Raw genomic sequence first — 13,927 nt, forward strand, 5'->3', positions numbered from 1 at the left:
GACTAGAGCATTTATAAGGTTGTGTATATAAAGTATAAGACACATGTAGTATCCTCTGTAGGCACCACAGTGCTTTTCCATTCAGAAATGCACTTAAACTTCTTCTATCCTGTAGCAGCAGAAAGCCTTTGTTAGCTCAGAAAAATCCTCATTAAATCGTTTCATTTTCTCAGCGTTAATGTCACCCCAGGGATCTCACTGGAGTACTGTAAAGAGTCTTATTTTCTAACCTGTTGGTCACTGAAGAGAAGAAAAAAAGAGGCAGAGTCACACTTTTCCATTGAGACATTTTATATACAATCTTTTTTGGTACATGGAAATAGAAAACTCTATTTAGACAGAAACAGAGACATAAATACAAACCCAAACAATTCTTTCAGTATAAAACAAACATGAAATTGTTTGATAATGCTTCACTAAAGCCATACAGTTATTTTGCATTATTATCATATCAGTCATAAATGTTTTCTGTGAATTTAACTATTCACATATTTCAAACATGTCAAATTACTGCATGGTGCAGCTAAATTTCAATATTTTGTTGTTGAATGTGGCCCTAATAGGATTTTTACATAGTGGCCCACGCATGAAGATAGCAAGTGATAATGCATTTTAATCTGTATGCCTTCAGTGAAGAAGTCCAGTAACAAGACAGGGGTCAATTCAGAATTGTGACTTTGAATTAATGTTGAGTCATTCTATCAAATATTGCCTATAAAACAACAATTAAATCACTAATTATAGCTTGTTCATGAACATCAGTTATTTTTCTTTTTGTTGGTTAACGTCTTGTGCCAAAGTTTTTACTATTTTTTCTTGAATTTAGATGTTGAAGAGAATCCACTTCCTGTTTTTTAGGAGTTAAAAAAAGGGGGGAATTGAACCTTGTCCTGTTACATCATTTCCTCTAAGGAGAGGTGGCTTGGCGTCTACAGGTGGCAGTGCTGTTGTTAAAGCGCTGGATTAGATTTTTGGCACAGGAAATAGTACAGAGTTCAACCAAGGAAGCTAAACACACAAAACCACAAGAGAGCAACGTCTATGCTATAAGACAAGATCCGGTTAGCCTTTAAAATGTTAATTCTCACTGAAGTACAATATTTACATTCTCAGCAATTTGAGAGTATAAACTGTGATGTTTTAGATGTACAAGAAATACGGTTATATATGTTTAATTTGTCAAAATACTATTAATTGGGGTCTGGTGTTGCTTTGTCCAATGTATATACAGTGCATTTTCATTCGTATGGGACAGTTATTTGATAATATATAAAGGTAAAAATTCAACACCAGAATGTGTGGGGGAAAGATGGCAGTGTTTCGAGTATGGAAAGTATGCTTTATTGTGAAAGAAGTTAGCAGCTTTTCCCTACTGCTTTCCTCCTATTGTTTTACAATAAAAGTCCAACTTCTTTTAGTGAATGCATAACCTAAATGATTACATAACCGATTGTAAGTTATGCATAAACAAATATGAGGTCACCAGTATTTGTCAAGGTTATGCATTTACCATTAGGCCATCAGAAATGAAGAAAAGATTCACTCTGGGGTGAATAATTTGCAGTGGATGGTCTGCTGCTATTCCAATTCTGTGGAAGACAGCAAGTGGAGTGGAATGTGCGAGAGCGAGGGAATGAGTCGGAGGAATGTTGAAGGCCCCTGCACTTTGTGAAAATGTTCCTAGCATTCCTGTAGCAACCACCTCGCCTCTGCGAACAAAAGCTCAACGTTGGGTTAAGCTCCCTCGAATGTAAAAATCAGTCAATTTTTCAGTGAAGTCTGTTGCAACTGTGCACGCCAATTTTGAGCTACAGAAGCGAAAGCAGGGAGTGTTTGACTTTGCAGGAGTGAAATGGAGTGAACTGAATGTCAGAATTACAGGTCAAGGGTCAGTCATGTCCAGGAAGTCTTTCTCAGGTGGAGGTCCACCCCGGTACCAGCTACAGGTTGTGTCAGATCGGCGGATGCAGGCGTACTGCCGAGCCTGCTCCCCATTTAGGCTGTTATCCAGCAGCCAGTCAGTCCACAAGCACTCGTTTTCTCCTGTAGATGCACACGGCACTGTGTAACAAGTGTTGATCTGAGGAGAGAAGAGTTTGGAGTTCATTTGTTTACTCACTCACTCAATTTCATTTGTTCCTGAAGTTAGTCTCCCCTGTGTTATGAGTAATGTGAGTTTTTGGGTGAAGGATGGAAGAAGCGTCTCTATAGACAGAGATTACAACATGCTTGAAAATCTTTTGCGCCGAAATGGGAAGAATGTTTGAGCAAAAGTGAGAGATGAGAGGCGTGACCTTTTCGCAATGAGTTGGACAAAAGATAAATATGTATGAATAGAGAATAAACAGTCCTTACTCACTCTGCATTCACAGCCCATCTGGTATCTGTAGTTGAGATTCTTCTTCTGCGACAGTGACAAGTTGTCCCAGGACTCTACTAGGTCACACTGGCCAATAGAAATCCTCCCATCACTCCACATACTTCCTGTTTAGTGACATCACAACGCGGCCATTGAAAACTGTGTCTTGCATTCAGGAAATCAAGTTATGTTGCGGTAGTTAGTAGCATTTGGGACTATGATGATTATCTTAATATTATTTAGCAAAGTAATAAAACTTCATAGCAAACATTAAGCTAATAGAATGTGAGTTTAGTAGTTTAGTAATAGTTTGACATTTTCAGAAATAAGCATATTTTCTTTCTTGCCAAGAGTTACACAGTTAGCATAGCTTAGCACAAAAAACTTGAATAAGGGGAAGCAGCTAGCCTATTTTATTTTCTTTTTTGGTATGGATCAAACAAATGAAATATGATATTCATTGGTCAGCTCTAGAGGTGATGATATGCAGATTTTTTTATACCTCGGGACAGAGACAGGCTAGCTGCCTTGCCAGTCTGTATGCTAAGCTAACTGGCTGTTGGATCCAACTAAATATTAAGCATACAAAGCATCAAACTGTTCCTTTAAAAGAATAAAGAAATCTCACCACTATCACTCTGCTGTATATTCCTACTGAAAACAACACTGACATACCAATGAGACAGTATTTTTTGTGGCCCACCTTTTGTTTGAATCTCCTTTTTCTTACTGAAAGTACAAAGTAAAAACTGGCGACTGCATGCTGTACCTGAGAGCAGATACCCTGCTTTATTGTTGGAGTCCAGTTTGACGCCACACAGTGAGGAGAAGACTGGAGTGTACACATACTGGATATCCTTGGCCTTGTCAAAACCTTTGAACATCTGGCCACAGAGACACACAGGTAGACGAGAGTGGAGAGGTTGTAGTTTCAATAAAAGGGCAAAATATAAGGCTGCTCTAATATAAATTAAATACAGCATACATATATGTGGCAGCAGTGTAAGCAGGAATAATAACAGGACTGGAATGTCCACAAATTATAGCATACTGGATGTTAATGCCTCAGTCATCAAACAGATGTCAACTCCAAAATGTAGAAACATTCTGATCCAGAGTAGCTTATAGTCCTGCTCAGTGTTCATTATGAACGCCATAAGCCTTGTGCACACGCCATGTGTAGACTGTTAACTAGACTTTTTCTTGTGTTGGAATACTGTCAACCATAGACACATTGCAGACATTAAAAGTAACTGTCACTGCAGCAAATCTGAATTTGTTTACTTTTCCTGACAGATTAGCCTATACCCACATAAACCAAACAGCAATTCACGTCAACATAAACCATAAAAAATAATGTAGGTCTGCACCAGCAGCAGCTGTTACTGCTGTCCGGAGATCTCACCTTGATCATTTTGATTTCATATTGGATCATCTTCATGTAAGGTGAGGAGCTGTTGCTAGGCGACACAATCTTCTCTCCAGAGATTTTTGCCCTTATCACTGTCCACAAAAAAAAATAAACAGAGAAAGGTGGATTCAGATTAATTGAAATGCCAAATAAATACAAGAAGCAAGATGAGAATGTGATTTACATGCCAGAGACAATGGGAAACATTGTGAATTGTGTATGTTTGTGAGCAATAAATCAGAAGCTTTTTCCTTCTTTCTGGTTCTTAAACTGTCATCTGAATAGATAGATAGATAGATAGATAGATAGATAGATAGATAGATAGATAGATAGATAGATATGTTGTTTTCATTCTATCCCTCCTCCCTCCTTTTCTATAATTTCGCTTGTCACTCGTCTCTCTCTCTCTGTCTCCACACACAGACAGTGCAGCAGTCCCTCTCAGTAGTGATACCGGATGTGTCTCTCCTCTCCTCTGGGAGGGAAATCAAAACCCACATGGAATAACAAGTAGCCCTTTGCTTGCACACTCCCATTTACCGTCTCCACACACACACACATTTATGTATACATTATATACCACACCACACGCACACCACACACACATTTACTCAAGCCAAACCATGTCTGGCACGGAAGGGACCTCACATTATTTCATCCCATACTATAAATCAAGTAGAGGGGCAAAGAAGCAGGATAATTGTGCTGTGGCTCTTAACAGGAAGGTAACAGTGAAGTCGTTTTACAACCTTTCATTCAGAGACAAAACACTCATTACACTTAAAATATTATTAATGACATACCTTTTACTCACACACACCACAGTATGCAGCTCACACTGTGCCAAATCTAACTGTTATTACAGACTTCATTGCTACAGAACTGCTTTTTTCCTTCCATCAAATCGATGGAATCACTTTTAGACACGTGAATTACTCATTATCTTAAATGACAAATTAATTTCACTGCGAAACATTTCCTTTAAACTAATGAGACTGCTGCCCAAGCAAAAATTATTAAGTTTCTTATATTGCTTTCTCTCAGGTTAACTGCTTGCAGTGTCCTTGACAGTGACTTTGAACATACGAGACAGCTGCATTAACTATGAAGCCAATATAAAAGCAGTGGCACCACAGCAGAGCAATGCATATGGTAACAGAAAATGCCATGTATGTATATATATATATATATATATATATATATAGTCATTCCAAAATCAAAAATACAAGAGTAAAAGTGACAGAAGTGGATTAAGCGATGTGTTTGTCTGCTCTAACGTAAGATGTAAGTGTTAGCATATCCGGTTAACTAGCTTACGACCGAAAAAAAAGCAGTAATGTTGTGTAATGTTCAAGAACTTTTATATTTTATGTACATTATTTTGTTGGGGTAACATGACCAAAGAAAAGTCCTGTTCACAACTAGCACATCCACAATGGTAGCCAGGTAGCTACAGTTTAGGGTAATATTAGCAGCTCTGTCCTGCTTATTGAATTTGGAAAAGTTTACACGCTAGCAAATCCAGGCAAAGTTCTGAAATAGGGCTACGTTCATTATTCAACCTAAAAGCCTTTTCTCGTATGATGTTAAAATTGAAACATACTGTCAGAAAATATGACATAACTCTGATCTGTGTCTTGCTTGTTCAAGTAACGCTAAGTAAGCTAAACAACTTTAACGTGACATGTTAGAGTGAAATAGGCTTACTTGTACCACTAGGTCTACGTAACTAGCTCTAGACTTCCATGTCTTCTAAACGGATTATTAACAGGTGAGGATGCTAACTTTTTGCCATGTAGGTTTAGCCTCAGTCTTCGTTGATGTCGTACATATAGCCTTGAAGTGCATGTTTAGGACACATTTACAGGGTTCTCATTTCAAAAGGCGTCATTGGGAAACATTGAAATGTCATCCTAAGACAGCATTTTTAAACTCATGAGGCCAACATTTGCTCATTGGCTAGCTATCTATAACTAATAAATTCTGCTAGCGACAGTTGCTATTTCACCTGACAAAATCGAATGCCACTGACTAAAAATGAAACGTCTTCTTTTGTCTGCCTCTGTCTGACACCAAGGACCCATAGTTTCAAGGGTTAGTACAAATTTCAAGGTTAAACCTGCCTCAGTCATGATAAACTGCATTATGTGCAGCGTGACAAGGTAAAGCTTGACAGAGAAACAGTAACCACAGCTTCCAGCGAAGACGAGAAACTACAGTATAAGAGGAGAGAAAGTATCACCCCGCACCCCTCCTAACCCTCAGCTCTCACACAGCTATGCGAACCACCCCCTTGTTTTTGCATTTTTCGCTCATCACATAAATACACCACGGTTTTGTGTGCTGCTAAGAAGAGGAGCAGCTCAGTGTGTCGTGTGTAATTGGTTCACAAGAAAAAGAGTCTTTTCTGTCAGCCAACACACAAAAAGACAGGCAGGCACACTAACAAATAGAGACGGACAGAAAGTTAATGCGAACTAGTGTGAAGTGTTATAGTTTAATCAGAGTGCACTGCATCGCCTACAGCGAGACAGCTGGTCCAGGACGTTCGTATTATAGAAAATGTCAGAGAGTGCAAGATGCCTGCTCGGTATAACTTTGATATACTCCATTACTATACTGAATTATTTATAACCTGAGGCTCAAATAGAGCGCGGCAGTACATCTGAAAACATTACACCTGCATCCACCAGCAAGTGTTGTAGCTCATAAGGAGATCAAAATGAAGTAGAAATCATCTTGAGGTTGTTCAAAAATCAGGAGGGTGGGAGGACAGGATAGGCCCGTGCTACAACAGGTATATGTACCAAGCTCTTACATTATACTGCACTGAAATACTCAACACGACACATCACAGTGTCTGACCTCACAAGGACGCACCTGCCTGTAAACCCACCTGCACACATGCAGCTGTGACCTAAAAAATAGATGCAAAGAACTAGAGCTTAGTTTGATTCATTGGCTGGCACATCAGAGTGTCATGGATAAATTTCAAATGAAGTCTTCATTGAGTTCACTTCATTTGGTATTGGCATAGCTGGAGCAACACAAGTGCAATTTTGAGGTGCTTGTACTTAAATTGTGTATTTCCATTTTGTGCAACTTTATACTTCTACCATACTACTTTGGAATGAAATGTCGTATTTTTTTACACCTTAACTTAACAGCAACAGTTTCAAGGTACTGGGCTGATTGAGTATTTGCATGCTAAACACGTCCAGTTTGCTGCCTAATGTACGAATCTGATATAATAGGGTGTAGTGGTACAGCAGTTTGATGTAACACCAAACTTCTATACTATACATTAAAAAGTATCAATCAGATAAGATAAGATAAGACTTTATTAATCCCCAGCTGGGGAAATTTGGGTATTGCAGGCAGCAGTATAATCAATTATAATTTTGAATGCAGGACTGTTACATCTGATTAGACATTCTGTCTAAATGACCTCAAACATATCTCTGGCGCTTGAACTTCAAAACTTTTGTCACTTACCCTGGTACCCCCTGTACCCATGATTCATCACTCTAGCTGTACTTACATTTTTACATTGTGGTATTTTTACTTTTACTTAAGTAAAAAAGTCGGAATACTTCTTGCACTGCAGGTTAATGGTACCCAAAAATTTCAGCAAGTATTGTTTTTATAGGCCAATGTCAAAACTGCTATTGGACACTGAAACCTCAGTACACCCACCTCCTCTACTATGATTATACCACTGAATATGGCTGTCATGCTCGCTACACAGAAATACACTGTACTTCTGATGACTGTCATATTATTGCCCTTCTCTTTGGTTCAGCTCTTTGATCTGCGTCCTTCAGCATGAAAAAATGTACTGTATCTGAAAGCAGATGAAGTGCTTTGGCAAATTAGCTGCCCCACTTAAATCTTCCCTTCTGAGCAGAATAATAGGTCTATGCGCCCTATTAATGATAAGTAATACATCCACGCATAACCGTGCTCTGTGTAAGGATCAAATAGTTGGCAGTCTAAGCATTGGCTGCGTATCAGTGCAACATAGAGGAGGACAGAAGTTGCTACAACAAATAAACCAAGAATACAGTCATTTTTTACTCCAGCAGATCATTGGTTTTAGTCATTCATTGGGAAACTGTCTGCCCATTCCAGATGAAACATAAAAAACCTGGGTTGGATCACCTTCTAGACGTCACAGCGTTTGAACAATAACTGACGTTGTAATGACATTCAAGGTAGAAATTGCATGTAATAACAGAAGGGCAAAACTCATTTTATTTTATTAGTTGCGTCTTCCTCAAATGATCCTCTTGGCCCAGATTCTCTGAAATGTTTACCCCCCACCTAGACATCTTTGAACTGCGCACACTCAATTCAGTTGCTGCAGCTGTGTTATGAACAGGAATAAGGACAGGCACGCCTGCAGAGTGAAAGTGGCTGTGCATCTGCCTCACAGCTACATAACCAAAGAGAAATATTGCAAACTTGTACCATGAGAACTGATGTAGTAAGTAACTTCCCCCCTCCTTGATGAATCGGCACCCTTGTCATGCTCACAAAGCTGGACTGTCAGCGGGCTTTCACACTGATATTGTTAGTATGCAGACCATTAGACCAAGCCTATAGACATGGAAATGAAGTGGGGAGAGAGAGGAAAAGAAAGAGAGATGGAGTAGGCTGTGTTGGCATGGCTTGGCCTCTGTCCAGCACACACACACTCACACTCATGCACACAATCTCAAATACACAAATGTGGCCAGGGAATCGTCCAAGGTTTGCCCAGATGGGATATTACTCAGATGTACAGCTTTATTCAAAGAGCTCATCGACTCTGACAGCACTGTCAGGTCAGCTAAAGGCCACCACCAGCCTATGCTTAGAAAACAACAGTATAATCACAGATGACACACAATTAAAAGTTTTCTTAGACACACTTAGTGTAAGTGAGGGATTTCCCTTATTTGTTATTCATGGGCCCAAAAAGTTGCATCCTACCTGAAAGGGGGCACTGATTCTTGTATCCATTCAGAGATGGACATTTAAAGCTAAACACAGGCCGAGCCCCGAGCATAGCCTGGGGAAATGGGATCCAATTTAAAAAGAGGCGGCGGTTAATTAAGTATTCGCAAAGTCCCGCCCCCCATAGTTACTGTTCCCATGCCTGTCAAGCTTCACTGATAATGGTGGCACATTTACCACTGGAAATTCTTCATAATATCTTGAAACAATGGAAACAACCCTCGATTTCACACAGAGGCTGACAAAAACAGCTTCTCAATTCGAGCTAATACCCGCAGATTTTGCACTGAGAAAATGTGGTTCAACATGAAATGTTTGCTAATGAGCTGCATTTCTTTATAACACGCTTGTTTCAAAGACTCTTACATTCAGTTTTTGAATGTTGAATGCACGATTTACATGAGAATAACATGCAGCATGCATTGCTTTTGTGCCTTATGCGTCCAATGAAAATGACAGAACAAAAGACCAATAGATGGTTATGAAACTGGACCCAATGCTATACCAGTGTGGACCAGAAAGTCTAGACTGATACCTGGTTCAGTCCATTCCAGTCTAATTCATCAGGACTTTGCGATGCCAGGCCTGTATGAAAACCTCAAAATGCTCGCAGGAAACAGAATATTCATTCTTGCAGGACCTCCATCTCACTCTTTGATGACACACTTCATATGTAAAACTCTGTCCTAAAAATATTGCCCCAAATACTCTCATTGTGTTCTCATAACCCAGATCTAATTTGGCATTATGGCGGTTCCAAAAACAGGTCTCAGCCTCCATTTCATACTGACTATTTTTTTGAGCCACACTTTCAGAGCACTTCGAAGGAGCTGACCCTCTCTAAACCTGAAGGCAGATACAGACCAATTAGAAAACAAGACTAAAATACCGTTAAAAAGCGATTTTCTTCGTCTACTGTCTCTTTCTGCCCGTCTCTCTCCTCTGCTGGAGTGTAACCTTTGACACAAGCACATACTCCAGCTTTCCACAGTCTGGAGCCAAGTACTCAAAGTCAGAGCAGAGTGTTGGTTTTGGCCTGTGCTTAGACAAGAAAGAACTGGATGATGGGGGGTGTCAGACAGACAGACAGACAGGCAGACAACCCGACAGACAGACAGACAGTCAGATAGAAAGTAGGCCGGGGGCACTTGGCGCAGGCTGTTTTTTAGGGTTTGTTTTTCTGTGAGAGCAAGAAGACTCAATTATGTAATGAGAAAAAAAACAGACAGCAGGCTGCCCTGTTTTCAGATAATATTACAAGGGCTGGTTAATCTTTGTATACTATGTAAGTGTGCATATATATGATATTAAGCAATAATCAATCCACGAACACTCCACCACACTAATATTCTATATAGCCTTCCTATATAGTGCTTTAATAACTTGGACTGTTTTCTATGCATTAAAAAGATATTTCTATTACCATAATTGGAACAAGCCACCAAAATAATCTATCAATCAATTTTTCAATTAACTACCATGAAAAACTCATTCATGAAGCTTTATTGATTAGTTCTTGTCACAGTAGGTTTATGCTGTAGATTGAAATCTTTTCCCTCTCAGGAAATCTAATATGGCAAATCATGAATCAGTTCAGAAGGAGGGCTGTTGCTTCCATTTCAATAACATACCCCCCTTTTAGGTTATTGAACTTTAAACCCCCTTTTAATAGTATGAAATGCTGCAGCTTTTGTCTTCCTAAAATTTCATCCGAGGGAACAAAAACTAAGCTGGTCTTCAGTTATTAACTTACCGATCTCAGCGCTGCAGAATAGCTGCTGTGGGTGTGCTGGGTAGCAGCTACATCCCTCCACAACTTCCTCCATGCCTGCACCAAGCAGAAGGAGCACCCAGAGCCCCAGATAGGCAATCCGCTCCTGGGACATGGCCATGATGCCTCTGACCGCTCCACCACTTGATAAACACTCGGCAGCCTCTTCTGATCCTGTTAAGTTCCGCGGGAAAGCAAATCGGGCCGGCAGTCAGCAGCGGGGGGATGGATGAGACAGTAGAGTTGAAGTAGTAAGATGAGCTCTGCTGAGCTGAAAGGCGGCTGTGGATAGAAATGTTTTCATAAGTTTAAAGTGCACCTCTGAATTCAAGCTGGAGCAAATAAGTTGAGTTGGAGGGGAGGCTGCTGCTGCTGCTCTCTCTCTCCCTCTCTGCAGACAACACACAGAGAAACTTACAATAGTTGGATCCCCTCACACTCTGGTCTTGAATGCTGAGAGGGTCGCACACAGGGAGCCTCTTATGTACTCAACAATTTAGGGACAGCCTCCTCAAACGCAGGAAAAAAAACTACCATCCTTTGCCTCCTCTTTTGATGTCCTCCCTCTTCTCCCATTGGCTGCCGTAAGTGTATTCATGCAGTCAGTCATGGAAACTATGACTGATTAAAGTATTGTTGGACAGGTTTGTGAAGCATAGATTAGAAGTGCCCTCTACCCACGCAAACAATGCTTTGAAAGTCTTTTGTACAAGTTTTTCGTAAAGTGCCAGATTAGTGTGCTTTTCAGATGCAGCTTGTGTGATCATCAGTGCAGCGTCTGAGTCATGAATGCAAATGATAATTATAAAAATGACTGTTGATTGGTGCTCAGCTGTAGAGTACAAGTACTGCTGTATGGGTGGGAAATGGAGCAGTTTCATGTCAAAACAGCACTTCATGGCTAATTTTGACTTAAAAAGACATCCGGGTGTGTGTCAGTACATCTGAAAAGAAGCAACAGTGAAGACTGAAAGAAAACTTTTATAGAATGACAAATGGAAGAATGCAGAATGCAGAATATGAAGCTACATACTCATTTTATATCACAAATAAAGTAGATTGTGTTCATTTGTGAATCTGTACCAAACAGAGCGAAGTGTCATTATGTATTATATTTCTCAATGAATGTCCTTCAGCTGTTCATGTTAAAATTAATATTAGTTTTACTCTGATCAGTGCAGCTGCTGCAGAAAACGTTCTTTATTTTGTACGTTGTTTTTTAAAGCTAATCAATATTTGATATCAGCAAGGTGTTGCTCCCGGTGATGAACCCACAGAGAATTATCACCCGACTCTTAAGTTCCCTTCAGCTCTGCGAAACGTTTTAGCAACTTTCAGCTCATTGTTTTGGTTTTATGGCCCTCAGCGTTACTGTTTTGGTTTGCTCTCATAGCGTTGCTTTGAACATGTGTTTTCATCAAAAAAGCTCTGCACACTACCTGTACAGCAACAAATGGCAGATGGACCAAGTTAGCAAGCAGCTGGTGAACATGGTGGAGCATTTAGCAGCTAAAGAGCCAAATTTGGAATGAAGCACAACTCCAAATTCATGCTAATGCTGCTTTGGTCTGCTGGATGTGTAAATAGCCACATTTAGTTTTTCATATGAACTTTGTAAGTTGAATATGTATGTGATGCATTTTTCTGTTCTTGTAGAAATAAGTTATTTAGTGAATTTAGTGAAACATGCTAAAAATATGGCAGATAAAGTAACTTCAGTGCCATCAACTCTGTATATTCAACTCTATGGAATTTGTATACTATAAAATAGAACTGCAAGAATTGAAGTTACTATGAATGATCACTTTTGTCAGTGCTAGACCTTAAAGGTGCATTTGTCTACATAGATCTGTGAAGGGTAACAACAGGGTCTTTTCAGTGTGCTTATATGTTGCAGCTGTCAGTCATTCGGTAATGCTCATTATTATTCTATTTCTTTTCAGATTACTACACCAAGTTTCCCAGTGGTGGTGAAGATTGGACATGCCCACTCTGGGATGGGAAAGGTAATGTTGCTCTTCTCATCTTACAAGGTGCCAGAAGAACAAATAAATATAAACACTCACTGGCCACTTTATTAGGTACACCTGTCCAACTGCTCGTTAACACAAATTTCTAATCAGCCAATCACATGGCAACAACTCAATGCATTTAGGCATGTAGACATGGTTAAGACGATCTGCTGCAGTTCAAACCAAGCATCAGAATGGGGAAGAAAGGTGATTTAAGTGACTTTGCACGTGGCATGGTTGTTGGTGCCAGACAGGCTGGTCTGAGTATTTCAGAAACTGCTGATCTACTGGGATTTTCACGCACAACCAGCTCTAGGGTTTACAGAGAATGGTCCGAAAAAGAGAAAATATCTAGTGAGCGGCAGTTCTGTGGGTGAAAATGCCTTGGTGATGCCAGAGGTCAGAGGAGAATGGCCAGACTGGTTCGAGCTGATAGAAAGGCAACAGTAACTCAAATAACCACTCGTTACAACCGAGGTATGCAGAAGAGCATCTCTGAACGCACAACACGTCGAACCTTGAGGCAAATGGGCTACAGCAGCAGAAGACCACACCACGTGCCACTCCTGTCAGCTAAGAACAGGAAACTGCTGCTACAATTCGCAAAGGCTCACCAAAATTGGACAATAGAAGATTGAAAAAACGTTGCCTGGTCTGATGAGTCTTGATTTCTGCTGCAACATTCAGATGGTAGGGTCAGAATTTGGCGTCAACAACATGAAAGCATGGATCCATCCTGCCTTGTATCAACGGTTCAGGCTAGTGGTGGTGGTGTAGTGGTGTGGGGAAAATTTTCTTGGCACACTTTTGGCCCCTTAGAACCAATTGAGCATTGTTTCAATGCCACTGCCTACCTTAGTATTGTTGGTGACCATGTCCATCCCTTTATGACCACAGTGTACCCGTCTTCTGATGGCTACTTCCAGCAGGATAACGCACCATTTCATAAAGCTCGAATCATCTCAAATTGGTTTCTTGAACATGACAATGAGTTCACTGTACTCAAATGGCCTCCACAGTCCCCAGATATCAATCCAATAGAGCACCTTTGGGATGTGGTGGAATGGGCAGTCGACAAATCTGCAGTAACTGCGTGATGCAATCATGTCAGTATGGACCAAACTCTCTGAGGAATGTTTCCAGTACCTTGTTGAATCTATGCCACAAAGGATTAAGGCAGTTCTGAAGGCAAAAGGGCGTCCAACCCGGTACTAGCAAGGTGTACCTAATAAAGTGGCCGGTGAGTGTATATTTATAGCCATTTTACAGTTACTTGCTTAAAATGCCAGTACAAGAAAGAAATTAGCTAACATTCAAGCCGTAGTTGTGATCAAATATGCATCAAACTCTTTTGTCCTGTTTGAACGGAAGACACA

The 13,927-nt window shown here is 40.2% G+C and overlaps 2 protein-coding genes across 2 annotated transcripts in view; one reads left to right on the forward strand and one right to left on the reverse strand.

Moving 5' to 3' along the window:
* syn2b (synapsin IIb) overlaps positions 1-13,927 on the forward strand; it is an 80,715-nt gene that overhangs the window by 54,377 nt on the left and 12,411 nt on the right. Inside the window, exon 6 of the mRNA XM_041948084.1 lies at positions 12,483-12,545. Coding sequence (XP_041804018.1) covers positions 12,483-12,545 — 63 coding nt within the window. The remainder of the gene's footprint in view (positions 1-12,482; positions 12,546-13,927) is intronic.
* Positions 303-10,729, reverse strand: LOC121614276 (metalloproteinase inhibitor 4-like). Its single transcript, XM_041948094.1, has 5 exons — positions 10,522-10,729; positions 3,765-3,862; positions 3,129-3,243; positions 2,360-2,484; positions 303-2,080 (listed from the first exon to the last, which is right to left on the reverse strand). The coding sequence occupies exons 1-5, from the start codon at positions 10,658-10,660 to the stop codon at positions 1,883-1,885; spliced, it is 675 nt and encodes a 224-aa protein (XP_041804028.1). The 5' UTR covers positions 10,661-10,729; the 3' UTR covers positions 303-1,882.

This window comes from Chelmon rostratus, chromosome 2, assembly GCF_017976325.1.
Source record: "Chelmon rostratus isolate fCheRos1 chromosome 2, fCheRos1.pri, whole genome shotgun sequence".
In the NCBI taxonomy this organism is placed as follows: domain Eukaryota; kingdom Metazoa; phylum Chordata; class Actinopteri; order Chaetodontiformes; family Chaetodontidae; genus Chelmon; species Chelmon rostratus.

What these genes read in the sequence shown, in the direction of transcription:
- LOC121614276 (XM_041948094.1), bottom strand. Translation starts at nt 10,660, where the DNA reads ATGGCCATGTCCCAGGAGCGGATTGCCTATCTGGGGCTCTGGGTGCTC. An exon ending in ATGAAATCAAAATGATCAAG is followed by an intron (nt 3,244 to 3,764) that starts GTGAGATCTCCG and finishes CTCTGTGGCCAG; the next exon opens with ATGTTCAAAGGTTTTGACAA. An exon ending in AGATGGGCTGTGAATGCAGA is followed by an intron (nt 2,081 to 2,359) that starts GTGAGTAAGGAC and finishes TTCTCTCCTCAG; the next exon opens with ATCAACACTTGTTACACAGT.